This window comes from Colossoma macropomum, unplaced genomic scaffold (genome assembly GCF_904425465.1).
Source record: "Colossoma macropomum unplaced genomic scaffold, Colossoma_macropomum, whole genome shotgun sequence".
Lineage (NCBI taxonomy): Eukaryota > Metazoa > Chordata > Actinopteri > Characiformes > Serrasalmidae > Colossoma > Colossoma macropomum.
Genome location: NW_023494814.1, coordinates 115,481 through 129,950, shown reverse-complemented (window position 1 = coordinate 129,950; position 14,470 = coordinate 115,481). Strand labels below are relative to the sequence as shown.

Genomic DNA, 14,470 nt, shown 5'->3' with positions numbered 1-14,470 from the left:
GGCCTGCTGGTCATTTAAGGGGTCAATAATGATTCACCACAGCATTTCATTTAAGCAACTACATTCTTGTTTTCCTGCTGTCTTTTCAGTCAAAATGCAAAGGCTGTCCTCAGAAATGTCTTGTGATTTTGATTACATCACTGTGCACAGTTGGCAGAATAGGGATGCGCAATTGTAAATGGTCATGGTAAGAATAGGCAGATTTTTGCAATTGGCCAATTTATCGCTTATTGTGGGTGCGGTACATCATGTGAGGCAATCACTTTAATCATATGCTGCTGCTACACCTGCACCAAAACATCGTAGCATAATTATGGATGACTAAACACACTCTTACTTACAATCTAGCAGCTTATTTGATTCATCTCATTTAAATAGGCAGATGAAAAATGCCACAATTAAAATGTCACTTGCCTAAAGAGCCAATAATGTTATTTGGCTAATAAAGAGTTTACATTTATGGCATCTGGCAGATGCTCTTATCTAGAACATATTATCTATTTGATCATTTGGGAGTTCAGACCATTCCTTCAACATGGTGGTGGTAGTATGAGGGAAGATGAGAACTCTGAGAACTTGGGCTGTAGTTCTGGGCAGCTTCTGCCTTTCGCTAGAAGGCCATACCCCCTCATAGCTGCAGTAGGACTGATGCAGGACTGAGGAACAGGGAGGAGATGGGTTGGGAAACTTTCGTCACAGGAACGGAAGGTGAGGATGTGAATTTATAGGGCATTAGATTGGAAGAAGGAGGGGTTTCATTCATGTTCCTCCCCCAAACTTCAGTTATAACGTAACTATAATTTTACACAGGTGGTTGAAGGTAGTGTTAGGAGTCTTGCCCAAGGACTCTTATTGGTATAGTGGAGGGTGCTTACCCAGATGGGAGATTGAACCCCAGTCTAAAGCATAGAAGGCAAAGGGTGTTATCCATTACACTATACAACCACTAGTAGCATGTTTCATGTGTTCATTCACCCAAAAGCTTTGTATTAAAAACAAGGCCAATAAAAATCAGCCATCGGCCAATTTGACAGCTTTACAGGCTCCTCCTCCCTCCCCACCAGCTATCATCAGCATACACAAAGCTATGCTAGCAATGCTAAGACTCCCTACAGGCACTGCATGTGAGGATACTATTTTTAGCGATTACACACACTATTTTCATACAACGGTCTGTCATTCTTTGTTTTTATATTTTTACGCTGGATTTTTGTCCACTAACTCGTCCTACAGCTTTCGAGATATTGACCCCGTTCCAACTCCAGAATGTTCTGTTTCAATGGGAATGGTGTGCATTTTGATTGGACATACGTTTTTCGTACCATCATCATTAAATGATTTTTTTTCTCCATAGGAATGAATGGTGGCAAAAGTTTGTGCCCCCAACTTATACCATGATGATAGAAGTCCATTAACAACACCCTATTAAACATGTGGGGTACATTTGCAACACCCTAGCAGCCATCTTGGAAACGATTTGGCTGCGCAATCACTCGGCGTTTTTTAGAGTTGATTGCTCGAGTTATTTAGATTTTAATGGCCTAACTTTATAGATTTGTGATACCTAGTGTAGGTCGGGCCGCAACATAAAAAAAAGAGACCCCTCCCAGTTCCCCAACTCACACATACAGCAAGTGTTACAATAACAACAAATTGGTTTATTTTCGTCAAGAATTCAAGGCCTTAGGCAGATTAATCTCTTTAGGAAATGAAAATAAGTGGAACAGTAGAGGAGGATAGGGAAAAATAACACACCAAACAAAACTTCGATTTAGGGAAATTTAACTTACCAAACAAACAAAAAAGAAAACAGAGGCAAACAAAAATAACATTCTCTCCCCAAGAGATTATGAACATCACCAATAAGCACCAATAAGCCATCAACTAACATTCAAGCTCCTACACAGACACAGCTCTACAGCATAAGTTCTTTCAATGACTGGTCAGGGAACCGGGAACGCAACGGGAGCCACACCAGAAGCAAAACACCGCACTTCTTCCTGGCGTCTCCCTTTTATTGGCGGCTCCCCCTGCTGGTGGTTTAGTGCATCTCCCCCTCTCACTGTTCTGTAATCAATACGCAGGCCTGCACAGTGCGCTAAAGTAGTGAGGGGTAATGTTTTTTCTCTCCTTTGAATCCATGACTGAAATAACAAGCCATGTTTACATGCAGCCTGATAATGCGTTAATAATCCAACTAATAGCTCAATCGGAATAGAATACGTCCATGTGAACACAAGTAGGAACAGACTAGTCCAATTGAGGCCATTCTGAATACAGTTTCTATCCGATTGAACCAGGTGGGTAATCCTGTAAATAATCTGTTAAACAGAAGAATAATATCCGTGTAAATGCCTGTATCTGATTACATTCCCTATCGGAAAGTTTAAGTCCGTTCTGATCATGTTCGTCACGTCATAGTGAAAGTTTATACCGTTCAACACGGCGGAGCAGAAACTGGTCTGCAGAGGAGACGAAGTTTATGCTCTGATCTTTAAAAGACGGCAGTGGGACGGACGTCCAGCTTATGTGTCTCAGAACACGACGTCTTCCTCTCGGCCTTCTTTAATAAGGACATGTGAAGGACATTTTCCTGAGTCTGACATCATTTTAAAGCAATTAAAAACACAAGCACTGCTCACTGCTGCTCATCTCACTCCGACTGGACTCACGTGATGCTGGTTGTCACGGTAACGTCTACACTAAGTGGTTCTCTACGCATGCAGGTCATTTTGGATCAGATTACTTGTAGTGAGCATGTAAATAGAGGTTTTCCATCAGATTGTTGAGTAGAGTGAGAATAAACACCTCAGTCTTGATCTATAATCGGAATGAGTTCAATCGGATTGGGAGAAATCGTTGTATGTAAACACAGCCTTTGTTATTTGATGGTGAAGCACCAAGGATTTCCTCATTCTCTGGTGGAGGAATGTTTAAATTAACATCAGTTCTCTGCTGTGATAATTTTTGTTGCCATGCCCAGAAAAAGAGAGCAACACATAAGACAGCAAGTAAAGGGGATGAAATCCAGACCAGTGCGGAAACCCACCATGGCCAAACTGTTTGCTCCAGTCTTGTGGAAGATTCTGAAAGATAAAAAAGTTTATAGTTTGTACGATCTAATTCCATAAAGGACAGTTGGGACAGTGAGTAGAATGCGAATGAAAACAGAAAGCAGTAACGTATAAATTTACTTTGACCTGTATTTGACAAAAAAGACAAGATATGTAATGTTTTATCTTGTCAACTTCATTGTTTTTGTGAACATACGCTCATTCTGAAGAAGTTGGGACCATTTAAGACTAGAAATGTTGTGAAATGTTCAAAAAACATTTTAAAAAGAGAATGCAACCATGAAAGACCCAGTCCTAGTCCTAGTCAGCAGTTTAAAAATGATGTTCCTCAGTGAGCGACTGCAAGTTTAGATATTTTACCCTCTACAGTGTATGATAACATCATGGAATCTGGAGAAATCTCTGTGTGTAAAGGATAAGTACGAAAACACTATCAAATGCCCTGACCTTCGACCCTTCAGACGGCAGCGCATTAAAAACCAGCATGCTTCTGTGATGGATATCACCCAAAGTTCGGAAACACAGTGACAAACTGTTCTCAATAAACACTGTTTTTCTTTGTATTCACAAATGTAAGTTAAGACCGTACTATGCACAGCCAAAGGCATATTGCAACATTGTGCCAGAAACGCTGCCGATTTCTCTGGGCTCAAGCTCATCTGAAATGACTGATACCCAGTTCTTAAGTTATTACGCTTAACCTTTTCAACTCCTTGAGACCACCGGTGATTCCAAAATGCACTTCGTCATATTCTTCATAACTTTCATATTTCATAAGCTACATTCTTACCAGTCAAATAGATGGGTAATGTAATTTTAAACCCTTGTGTCTCTTCAGTGATCTGCTCTGTAAATATTATTTTTATAAAATAATACAAAGAGCGTCTAAGATTTTTGGCTTTCAGCAGTAAATTGTAAGCATACAGCAATATGTTTGATCATAAAACACATGTTCTGTTAATTTGAGGGGAGCTTTTACAAGTAAATAAAATAAAATAAAATAAAAATTTACATTTATTTCATGCAGTTACTGAATCATTTGCCTTACAATTTGGTCATGTAAATTCAGACAGAAAAACCAAAATATACCCTGCTGAACATATGACAACAAAGGTTCCATACAGTTGTCCAGCTAAAGGCTTGTATAACTGAATAATGACAAAGATTTTGCTTTCAAAACTGGATCCGTTTGTGTTTTCATTCTCCAAACGATTATTAAGCGTTGTTAAATATGAAAGGTGATGTAACACAGAGGTACACATGCTCCCGTCCCAACTGTTTTTAGAATGTGTTGCAGGAAAGTTTGGAATGAGCGTATATTTAGAAAAACAATGAACATCAAATATTGTGCTTTTGTACCAATATCAATTCAATACAAGTGCTCTCAACCTACCTTTGAGAATTACAGCTTCAGGGTAGCCCAGGTCTTTGTTTCCATGGTAACAGCGGTATATTCCCTCATCAGATGACCTGAACCAGGTCAGATCAAGGGACAGATCGCCATCTTTATATCTGCTTGCTGAAACCGATGCTCTCTGCTCAAAGCCTGAGCCGTAGGAAAGTTTGCCGTGCTGAAGCTTCACGACAAGTTTTCTGTCCTTTTCCCACCAAATCAGGACAGCATTCCTGGCAGTGTTCTTGTCAGTGCGGGTGTGGCAGGGCAGAGTCACCTTCTCTCCAACAGATGCACTCATAGTAATGGGGGCTTAAGGAAAAAGAGCAGAGAGTAAGAAAATAAGTTGGTTTATATGTGACACTGGCATATTTACAATGTAATCAAAGACTGGAATTTGAATACTTGAGTGTCCCTTTGTTATGTTGGTATTCGATTGTCTGATTAGTGTTTGGGAACATTGTCTTTTTTTCAAGCAACAAAAATCGTAGCCTAATAAACACTTTAAAAGCAGCCCCCTAAAAACCAGTCTAAAAGCACTTTAAACTATTGGACAATATGAAAATGTTCAGTCAAAAAATCTGGCATGGGAAGAAGTTCTAGCCAGCAACCCTTCAGTTTTAACGGTCACATTGCCTTTTGCAATGTCCTTTGAGCTCCAATCTATGAATATACATGTTTCTAAACCCCCTCCATCCACTATACTACCTGCTATCTCTACGTTACAGACTCAACAGATGAAATGAGGCAGAGAAGAACCCACAATAAGCTCCCACTTTAACTTCAACAATTTTTCTGTCACTCTGGCACCAGTGACTCGGTTTCACTCCGATTTGAGTCTTTATCCTCTAAACTTGCCTCAGTGCAGCATCAGTAAGCCAGCTAAAGTTAACGCTAACCTCTGGTGCTAACAAGAATATCGCTGTTGTCGAAAGAAAACCACGTATCTCCAAAATGGTAACTTTACAGGAGAAGGAAAAACATTTATTTTTAATGTAAGTCAATGGAACCAGAATTCATTTTGGGCCATTTCTTTTAGTCCATTCATCATGAAATTTACACACAATATAAGTAGCAATAGTCATTTTCAAACTGGGTTAAAACCTGAAAAACATAAAAAACGGAGATACGAGGTTTTCTTCCGACAGCAGCGATATGAATATGATAAAAGTAGCTCAGACTAACAGCTCCACACGCAAACACAAGTAAACCTGCTCAGATCTGAGTCTTTACCGTCAAAACTTGTGGCAAGGAAGCTTTGGTAAGCTAAATGAACCTGTGTGGTGTGAGGCTGTAGCATGCTAAGCTACTACAGCTGAATGCTACCTGCTACTAAAACAGTGCTACACATTTGACAGTTTATTAGACAGATGTGGGATGTAAATTCGACAACATTGTGCTTTTAAATACCATTTTAATACCATGTCATTTATTTACTTCAGCTAACAGTCAAACAAGTGTTTGAAGCAGTTTAGCTACATTAGCACAAGCTTGCAAGTTTCCTCCCTGCTGAAAACAACAGCACAGAATTGCATGCATTTCATGCTGGTCTAAGCTGGTTTAAGCTCGTCTGGTGCTGGTCTATGCCCGTCTGTGCTGGTGTATGCTGGTCCAGTACTGGTTTAGCTGGTCACCCAGCATGGTCATGCTGGTTGACTAGCATATAAGCTTAAAAACACAACATATGCTGGTTTTGCTGGTGATCAGCCATGCTAGTCTATACTGGTTTTCTAGCAGGGTTGATGCCATGTCAGAACTCTTCAGTTAGCATGATTTAGTATGTTGGACCGTGACATACATAGCACCCCACAACTGATTACTGAAAATGCCTGTGTTTTCAATGTAAAATATCAGGAAATCTGCTCTATAGTAACCAATTTGACACAAGTATCAGTCCATATATCTATGATAAACCATCCCAGGGGAGTTGACCATTAAAACATTTTTGAGTGCATTTTATGCATTTAAGAAGTACAAAAGTGAAAACATACCGAACACTTCTAGATGGACGTCACACAGCACTGACCCACTGCAGTAGCCGATGTACCATCCTGTATCAGTGTACACCGCAGGGTCCAGCAGGAGAGACGCATTATCCTGCTTAACCTTTGTTCTGTTCTTAAACGCCTCTCCTTCCACACAAATCTCTTTCTTGCACGAAGCAGCCAGTAACTCCTCTGGCTGTTTCGACAGAGCCCACTTTACATCACCGCGGCATGGACGGGAACACGTGAGCAGAGCAGGAGAACCGACCTTCACCGACACAGGAGGGCCATATGATAGAGACCAGGAGAGGGAGCAAACTACAGAGAGAGAGAGAGAGATTTTCCTCTGTTACATATTGTACATCAAGATGAAACTTTGGGGACATACCTGAAAGATGGACCTTGTAATTTTCAAATGAATATCTTTGCCTGCCTGGCTTACAGTACTTTGTTACAGACACACTTTGAAAGAAAGGTTTGTAAATAACTTACTTTCCTACTGTAATTCTGTTAATGATGATACTGAGCAAGTGATTACAACTGAAAACCTCCTCAATGAATCTGTCTTTCAAAACAGGCCAAAAAACTATGAGTGATGATCTGATAACTGCAGAAAATCAGATTTTGTCAGTAATTCATTCAGTGTGTTTACTTGCACTTGGCTAATCAGATAATGCGGAAACTCCAGGTCTACATTAATTAGGCAGTAATCAGATTTCGGCTTTGCAACCAGCCAATAAACTCACAGACTAAGACGTGATATAAATATAACATACAAAAAATTGAAGAAGATAAAGTATAATTAAATCCTTGCTTAAAGCATGTAGTCAGTTTCAGTATTGCTCCAAAAGTGTTTTGTTGCCGTTAAACGCTGCTTGCTGTTTCCAGGACAGTGCTCTGTTTTTGCACATGCACAGACTGACAAAACGAAAGAAATCAGAGTAAGGGTTCACATGCACTGAAAAACCCCATTACTGGCTCAAATCACGCTCTCTTTATTGGAACCAGAAATCCAGTAACAGCCTCAATCTGATCAAAGAAATCGGAGTGTGTTTACATGACTGCTTGAGCAATCAGATAACTGATTAAAAGAATTAAAAAGAAACTTTGCTCACTGGTGTCACATGAACATTTTAAACATTTGGTCTCTAACCACCTCCAATCAGCCTTCAACTGTTTTACTTGATTTTACGTAACTTTTAAAGTGATTTTTGGTATGTTTTAGTTATTGTGTCATTTTTGTTATTCTATTTTTATTTATTTATTTTAATACTGCCAAGCTATTGTTTTACTTTTTTGTTTATTTATTTAATGAATTATATTTTTATTAATCCTTATTTTATCTTATTTATTAAGTTGCTAAATTATTGTAATTTTATTGATGGTTTAATGGTTTATTGATTATATTTTTTTATTTACTACTATCATTATTAGTATATTTTAGCACTTGATATGTTTTTACTATTCAAATTCTCAATCACTGATTCTGTTTTGGCTCGGCTACATTGTAAACGAGGGTCTCCCTCAATGTAGAAGTTTAAATAAAGGTTGATTGATTAATTGATTGCCGAAAATCCGACAAAGTGTATGCATCTTACTCAGTATTATGTATGCATAAACTTGTAGCACATGAAGATGAACTTGCTTAATGCATGGAGCCACAGATTTTTCCGGACTGTTACACAGTGGGAGTATCCAAGTTGGAGTATCTAAGTTGTATGTTAGCATAAGCAGGCCTAGACTTCTCTAAGGTTGGCAGAAGGGAGCAGACCACTTACCCATCAGAAAGATGAACCATCTGAAGAGTGCAGCTCCTGCAGTGTGAATACGCATGGCAGCTCCTGTTAGCCTTACAAAGAGAATGAAGTTCCTCACCTGTAAAGCAAAACCAGTCACTTTGAGATGGTAGCGTAATGACTGACCCAAACATTTGCTGTTTATATACAGCACATATGGACTGAATTCTAATTAAATTAGCATGAATCTCTTTAAGTTATGAGAATGGAAACTGAACATTAAATTCGGACCATGAAGTGATCGGGCACGGGTCATGGTTTTGCGAGCCCTCCTGAACTCTAACAATAACATCAAATAAATAAAATACCTGAGAAGTGAGATTAAATTATGTCACGTTTGAGAATAAACAAATTGAGCCTTATTACCTCTGTGATAGAACTTGTACAGTTCAAACTCTACCATCAATTGCAGAGTTCCCCAAGGATCTATTTTAGGTCCAGTGCTGTTTTCTCTATACATGCTTCCATTGGGAAAGATCATTAGGAAGTATGATATCCAATTTCACTGTTATGCTGATGATATTCAGCTGCCTCCAGGTCCTTGAGGTCATCAAATCAGCTGCTACTGACTGTCCTACGGTCTCGGCTGAAACTCAAGGGTGACCAGGCCTTTGCTGTTGCTGCGCCAAGACTGTGGAACGGTCTACCTCGGGACATTAGGTCTGCAGCCCCTATTGATGCTTTAAATCTAGACTAAAAACCTATTTTTATCAACTAGGTTTTGTCTCTGTAAACTGATTTTTGATGTATTTTTGTTTTTTATTTTTGCTTTGTTATATATCAGATGGTGTCCTGTATTGTCCTTTTAGATGTGTTTGCCTTGTAAAGCACTTGGGGTTAAAATGTGCTTTATAAATAAATACTTACTTACTTGAGAACAGATAACGTTTCTTGTTTAATTTAGTCATAAGTACATATTCAATGGCTATTTGTTCATCTAATGCTTATATCTGCATTAGATCGGCCCAAGTATTTGAACCCCCGTCTGAGGCTCCCCGAGGGCCCTGGCACCCAGAGGTCCCTCAGTGCTGGCCCCACTGGCCCAGTCATTAATCCATCCCTGGAAATGACCCATTGAAATGCTGAATCAATAGCATATTTTTTTATAACATTCCAAAGGGGGGTGCATGATACAGATGAAACATAAGAAAAATGCTTTATGTCATATAATATATATATCATTTATATTTCAACTTAAGTGGTAGAGATATGAGGGTGACTTAGTATTGTCCTGTTAAATAAACACATAAATATGAAAAACAAACAAATATATACAGCCTAAAACGCCAATCTTGAATTTGAGCTGTGAGAAGCAGCTTCATTTACAGTGTAAAATATAACAATCCCACTAACTTAATTTTTTGGGTTTACTCACTCATCTGTTACACTTACTAATGCAAATCTAGTAACACAAAGTATTTCTTGTATGATCCTTAGTTACTTAGGTAAAGTTAGTTAAGGTCAATTCATTTGCATCAGTCCTGCAGACTGAGTTAGTTAACACAACTTAAATACTACAGAAAGTTGGAGTAACTTAATCTGACAAATTCAAACCAACTCAAAGTTGAATTGTTGGGATAGTAACTCAGCCATTTTGAGTAAAATCATTTGTTAGCATATTTTGAGTTAAGGTAACTTTATTTATAAGGTAAGTGTTTAATGTTCACTATTTTTATTTAAGTTGACCTTACAGGTACAGGCAGGGTTGGGTTTACACTCAAATGAGCCTACCTTTCCTTGGGCGCTTACTTATTTTCTACATTTTGTAAGCTCATCTAATCTCAGTCAGTACTGACTGTAGATCAGTGCTGAGTAAGCTGAGCTGCTATGACGCCACCTGCTGAGTGTGGTTCTGAACACTTGTGCATTCTGGGCTGAGTTGTCAGTATTGGGCGAGATGGTCCAGAGCAGTATTAAGTTAAACTGTTTAAGGCATTCTTGTCAAAAATGTTCTGCCGTTCAGTATAAATTTGTTAAAATGAAGGCCTAGTTTAGCTTTTAATAGAAGAAACTGAGTTAGCTGAACTTAAGTGGCTATAGTCGTGTAAAGGCAGTAAATATAAGTTAGAATTACTTAATTGTATTGAGTTCTTTAGTTCTTTAGTAAAAGAAAGGTTCTGTTTAGTTCTACATAGAACCATTTCATGCTTTCAAGGACAATGTGTTACACATGGTTGAAATTTTTTAAATTATAAATGGTGTTAAAAAGGGCTGCTATTATTATGATGTCAAGCGTGTAACAATAGCAGAACCCTCTTTGGTGCTACACAGAACCAAATTGTAAAACAGCACATTCTTCATCAAACTAAAGAACCATGTCAGCTTGCAAAGAACCATTTAATCATACAAATGGTTCTGTATAGAACTCATGGTTCTAAATAGAACCATTCCTTTTACTAAAGAACCTTTGAAGAACCATCTTTTTTAAGAATTAATGGTTTCTGTCCAGCTGAAAAAAGTCACATTAACTCCACAGCACTTATCGCTGAGAGGAACAACACCCTTGACAGAGGCCTCAAGGGAACTGTGACTCCATGAATGACAACTGAGGAAGCTGCTTCCTTTTTCTTTGGCCCTCCGCCAACATGTGATTTGAGGAAACCGGCACAGTGACACCGTTATGAGGAATGTTCTGAGCCGCAGTTTGTGGTCAGACTGGATATTGCCGCAATATAGGCGCCACCCAGAGACACGGAGAGATGGTGAACCGGGAGGCTGCTGAAAAGAAGACCATAGAACTATTAAGATTAAAGCCTGATGGTTTTGCTTTCTAATGGGAACCAGCTTAATGGTTACCACTAGTTTCCTGGAGGACACCTTTAGATCCCATTAGGAAACCATCTGGAATCAGTCCCTAGATAATCACGCTGAGATTATTAGATATTGATTTATCAGTCTACTCAGGTTTTCGCAGAGCTCAGTAACGCTGAGGTTAATAACTGATTATCACATTGATTTATCAGTCTACTCAGACTTCACATTGGAAATTAAAGGGCCTGGAACTGAAACAGCTGCTGTGCAAGACCATCCTTAGCGGTAGTAAATCTGACACTCATGCTAAAGTTCCGTTTAACCCCTGTTTACTCAGAAACAAAAAATGATTTATGCATGACCACTGACTCGTCCCATTAGTTGAAGGAAAAGCTGCTTATACATGCATATGCATGAAGTGAGCATCCAACTACACAAGAAGCTACATAAGGTCACCTTTGCACTGAAGTGTGCAAATATGAGAGAATATCAGCAATTTAAGTGTTTACCTGCTGTGTGGCGCCTTCAGTGTAGCTCTTCTTTGAGTGAAGTCTCAAACTGAAGGTGACTGCCACCAATGAGCCTGCATTAGGTGACTGGGCTATTTGTAAGCAGCGCTACAGAAGGCGTGGCCCACATGATCTGTCTGTCTTTAGGCATGCTACAGGAACCAAGAAGGAAATGCAGGGGCTGTTAAATTTCCCTACACAGGCCTGTTGCCAGGCAGCCAAGTGTAGTCGTAAACACTGTGCTATGCTATGTCTGCTTTTGTTGTCATCTCAGTCAGTAGTTCAGGAGGGGGAGAAAAACACTTGGCTTAGAAAAACAGTAGGTGGGGCATGGGAAGGGCAATGATGGCTGATATCTCATCTTGTCTTGCACTTTACTGTCATTATGCCTTTTCAGCACACATACAGGAAGTCAAATACCAGCAGATAAGCAGACAATGAATACAATAATATCAGATAGTTACAGGCTCATTAACCACAGCATGACTAGCATGAAAATTTAGAAATACGTAAAAAAACACCCATTTGTAGAGAGAGAGAGAGAGAGAGAGAGAGAGAGAGAGAGAGATAGAGGGAGAGAGAGAGAGAGGTGGGGGTTAGAGCACTCTCAGGTGTCTTCCCCACCAAAAACAGACTTGATCAAAAAAATTCTGTCAATTAGACAATCTCTATAGGTATTTGCTCATTCATCTTTCAACATTACAAATCAAAACTACAGGGTGATTCAAAAAGATTCACCTGATTTCAAAGCACCATATTTTTACAACCATGAGGCGCCTAGGAACCAATCAAAGAGGGGGTCATAGAGTTTCTGACTGTCAGTGGAAGATGGCTCCCTTCAGTCTGAGAGGAGATGAGACCCCTGAGCAGAAAGCGTTCTGCGTTCTCCACTTCAATAAGAGTGAATCCGTCATAAGTGTGCAGCATGATTTTCATGGGCAGTGAAGCTCCAACAGCTCAGAGCGTTCGCCGTTGGTTCCACAACACTGGATGATCTCCGAAATCGCACTGAAAGAGCCGTGAGTGCAGCGACACCCGACATGCTCAATCCAGAGCTCAGTAACACTGAGATTAATAACCGATCATGTTGATTTATCAGTCGTCTCAGGCTTTAGCAGAGCTCAGTAACACTGAGATTAATAACTGATCATCACATTGATTTATCAGTCTACTCAGGCTTTAGCAGAGCTCAGTAACACTGAGATTAATAACTGATCATCACACTGATTAATCAGTCTACTCAGGCTTTAGCAGAGCTCAGTAACACTGAGATTAATAACTGATCATCACATTGAATTATCAGTCTACTCAGGCTTTAGCAGAGCTCAGTAACACTGATATTAATAACTGATCATCACATTGATTTATTAGTCTACTCAGGCTTTAGCAGAGCTCAGTTACACTGAGATTAATAACTCATCACATTGCTTTATCAGTCTACTCAGGCTTTAGCAGAGCTCAGTAACACTGAGATTAATAACTGATCACATTGATTTATCAGTCGACTCAGACTTTAGCAGAGCTCAGTAACCCTGAGATTAATAACTGATCACATTGATTTATCAGACTGTATGTTTGTAATGTTTTCTGTCATAAAATAAAAAATCATGCCATTTGAAATTTTTTTCAAACTTTTCATAAGCTTGTTTGTCTGAAAAAACATGCTTTCTGAACAGTGTACGATTGTGGAACAGCCTATAGGAATGAATGTGTTAAAGAGTGTAAACATATTTCAAAAATTTTCAACAATTGTTCAAACCAGACTATCATAACCCTCTTCAAAACAAGAAGCATCGCTGGAGGGTTGTGGTCAACGCCACCCAGCTGCCATGCTCTGCTGGTAGGCCCCCGCTGCTGGCCATCATCCAGGCATCCTTGCCATCACTTTTTTCAACATCTTCCAGCCGGGTTCTTCTGCCAAGCTTCACTTTGCTGCTTCTTCTTCCACAGTCTTCAGCCGGGCTTGGTTTTCTCTGCAATTATCCTTTGACCCAGACTGCTGGGGTGCACTATCCCACTTCTGATACCACTGTGGCGATAGCATACAATAAGACGAGGGAGAACTGTGGCCCAGCGCTGCTAAAAACAGCCTAGATGTTGGGCAGGTCACCTCTAGCCATACAATTTCTGTTGAAGGTAGGCACTAATACTGCACCGACTACCCTGCAGAACAACACGAACAACACAAATATGCATCTCAGACTAACAAAAACTTATTTACATATTTACAGTCTCTCTTAAAATGTAAATTTTCAACTATAAAGCAGCAGCAAAACTTCAGATTGCACTTGGTAGTTTTATTTCTTTTGAATACCTCTGTTTCATATTGCAGGGTGCTCCCAAAATTTATATTTATAACCTCCAAGATACAATTCCATTGGTGACTCTGCTGAAGTACTGTCAGGTTTCTCCATAGATTACAGCTTTTTCATCATAACTGGGGATTTCAACATCCATATACACCATATAGACAAAAGTACTGGGACACCTACACAATACACCCACAGGAGCTTTTATGAATCCCATTCTAAATTCATAGGCATTAATATGGAGTTGGTCCCTCTTTGCAGCTCTAACAGCTTCCACTCTTCTGGGAAGCTTCTACAAGACGTTGGAGAGTCTGTGGGAATTTGTGTCCATTCATCCAGAAGAGCATTTGTGAAGTCAGTCACTGATTTTGGATGAGAGGGCCTGGCTCACAATCTCCGTTCTAGTTCATCCCAAAGGTGTTTGATGGGGTTGAGGTCAGGGCTCTGTGAGGGCCAGTCAAGTTCTTCCACACCAAACTCACCCAGTCAGGCCTTTATGGAGCTGCTTTGTGCACTGGGGCTCAGTCATGCTGGAACAGAAAAGGTTCTTCCCTAAACTGTTCACACAAAGTTTGAAATGTACAATTGTCCAAAATGTAAGTAAGTAAGTAAGTAAAGTTTATTTATATAGTGCTTTTTACAACAGGTAAGGA

At 39.5% G+C, this 14,470-nt stretch overlaps 1 protein-coding gene across 1 annotated transcript; it reads right to left on the bottom strand.

The window, feature by feature from the left end:
- Positions 1 to 2,714: 2,714 nt before the first annotated feature.
- LOC118800093 lies at positions 2,715 to 11,562 on the bottom strand. The gene is made up of 5 exons (XM_036560238.1): positions 11,509 to 11,562; positions 8,231 to 8,327; positions 6,459 to 6,770; positions 4,468 to 4,779; positions 2,715 to 3,086 (listed from the first exon to the last, which is right to left on the bottom strand). The coding sequence occupies exons 2-5, from the start codon at positions 8,283 to 8,285 to the stop codon at positions 2,821 to 2,823; spliced, it is 945 nt and encodes a 314-aa protein (XP_036416131.1). The 5' UTR covers positions 8,286 to 8,327; positions 11,509 to 11,562; the 3' UTR covers positions 2,715 to 2,820.
- Positions 11,563 to 14,470: the final 2,908 nt, after the last annotated feature.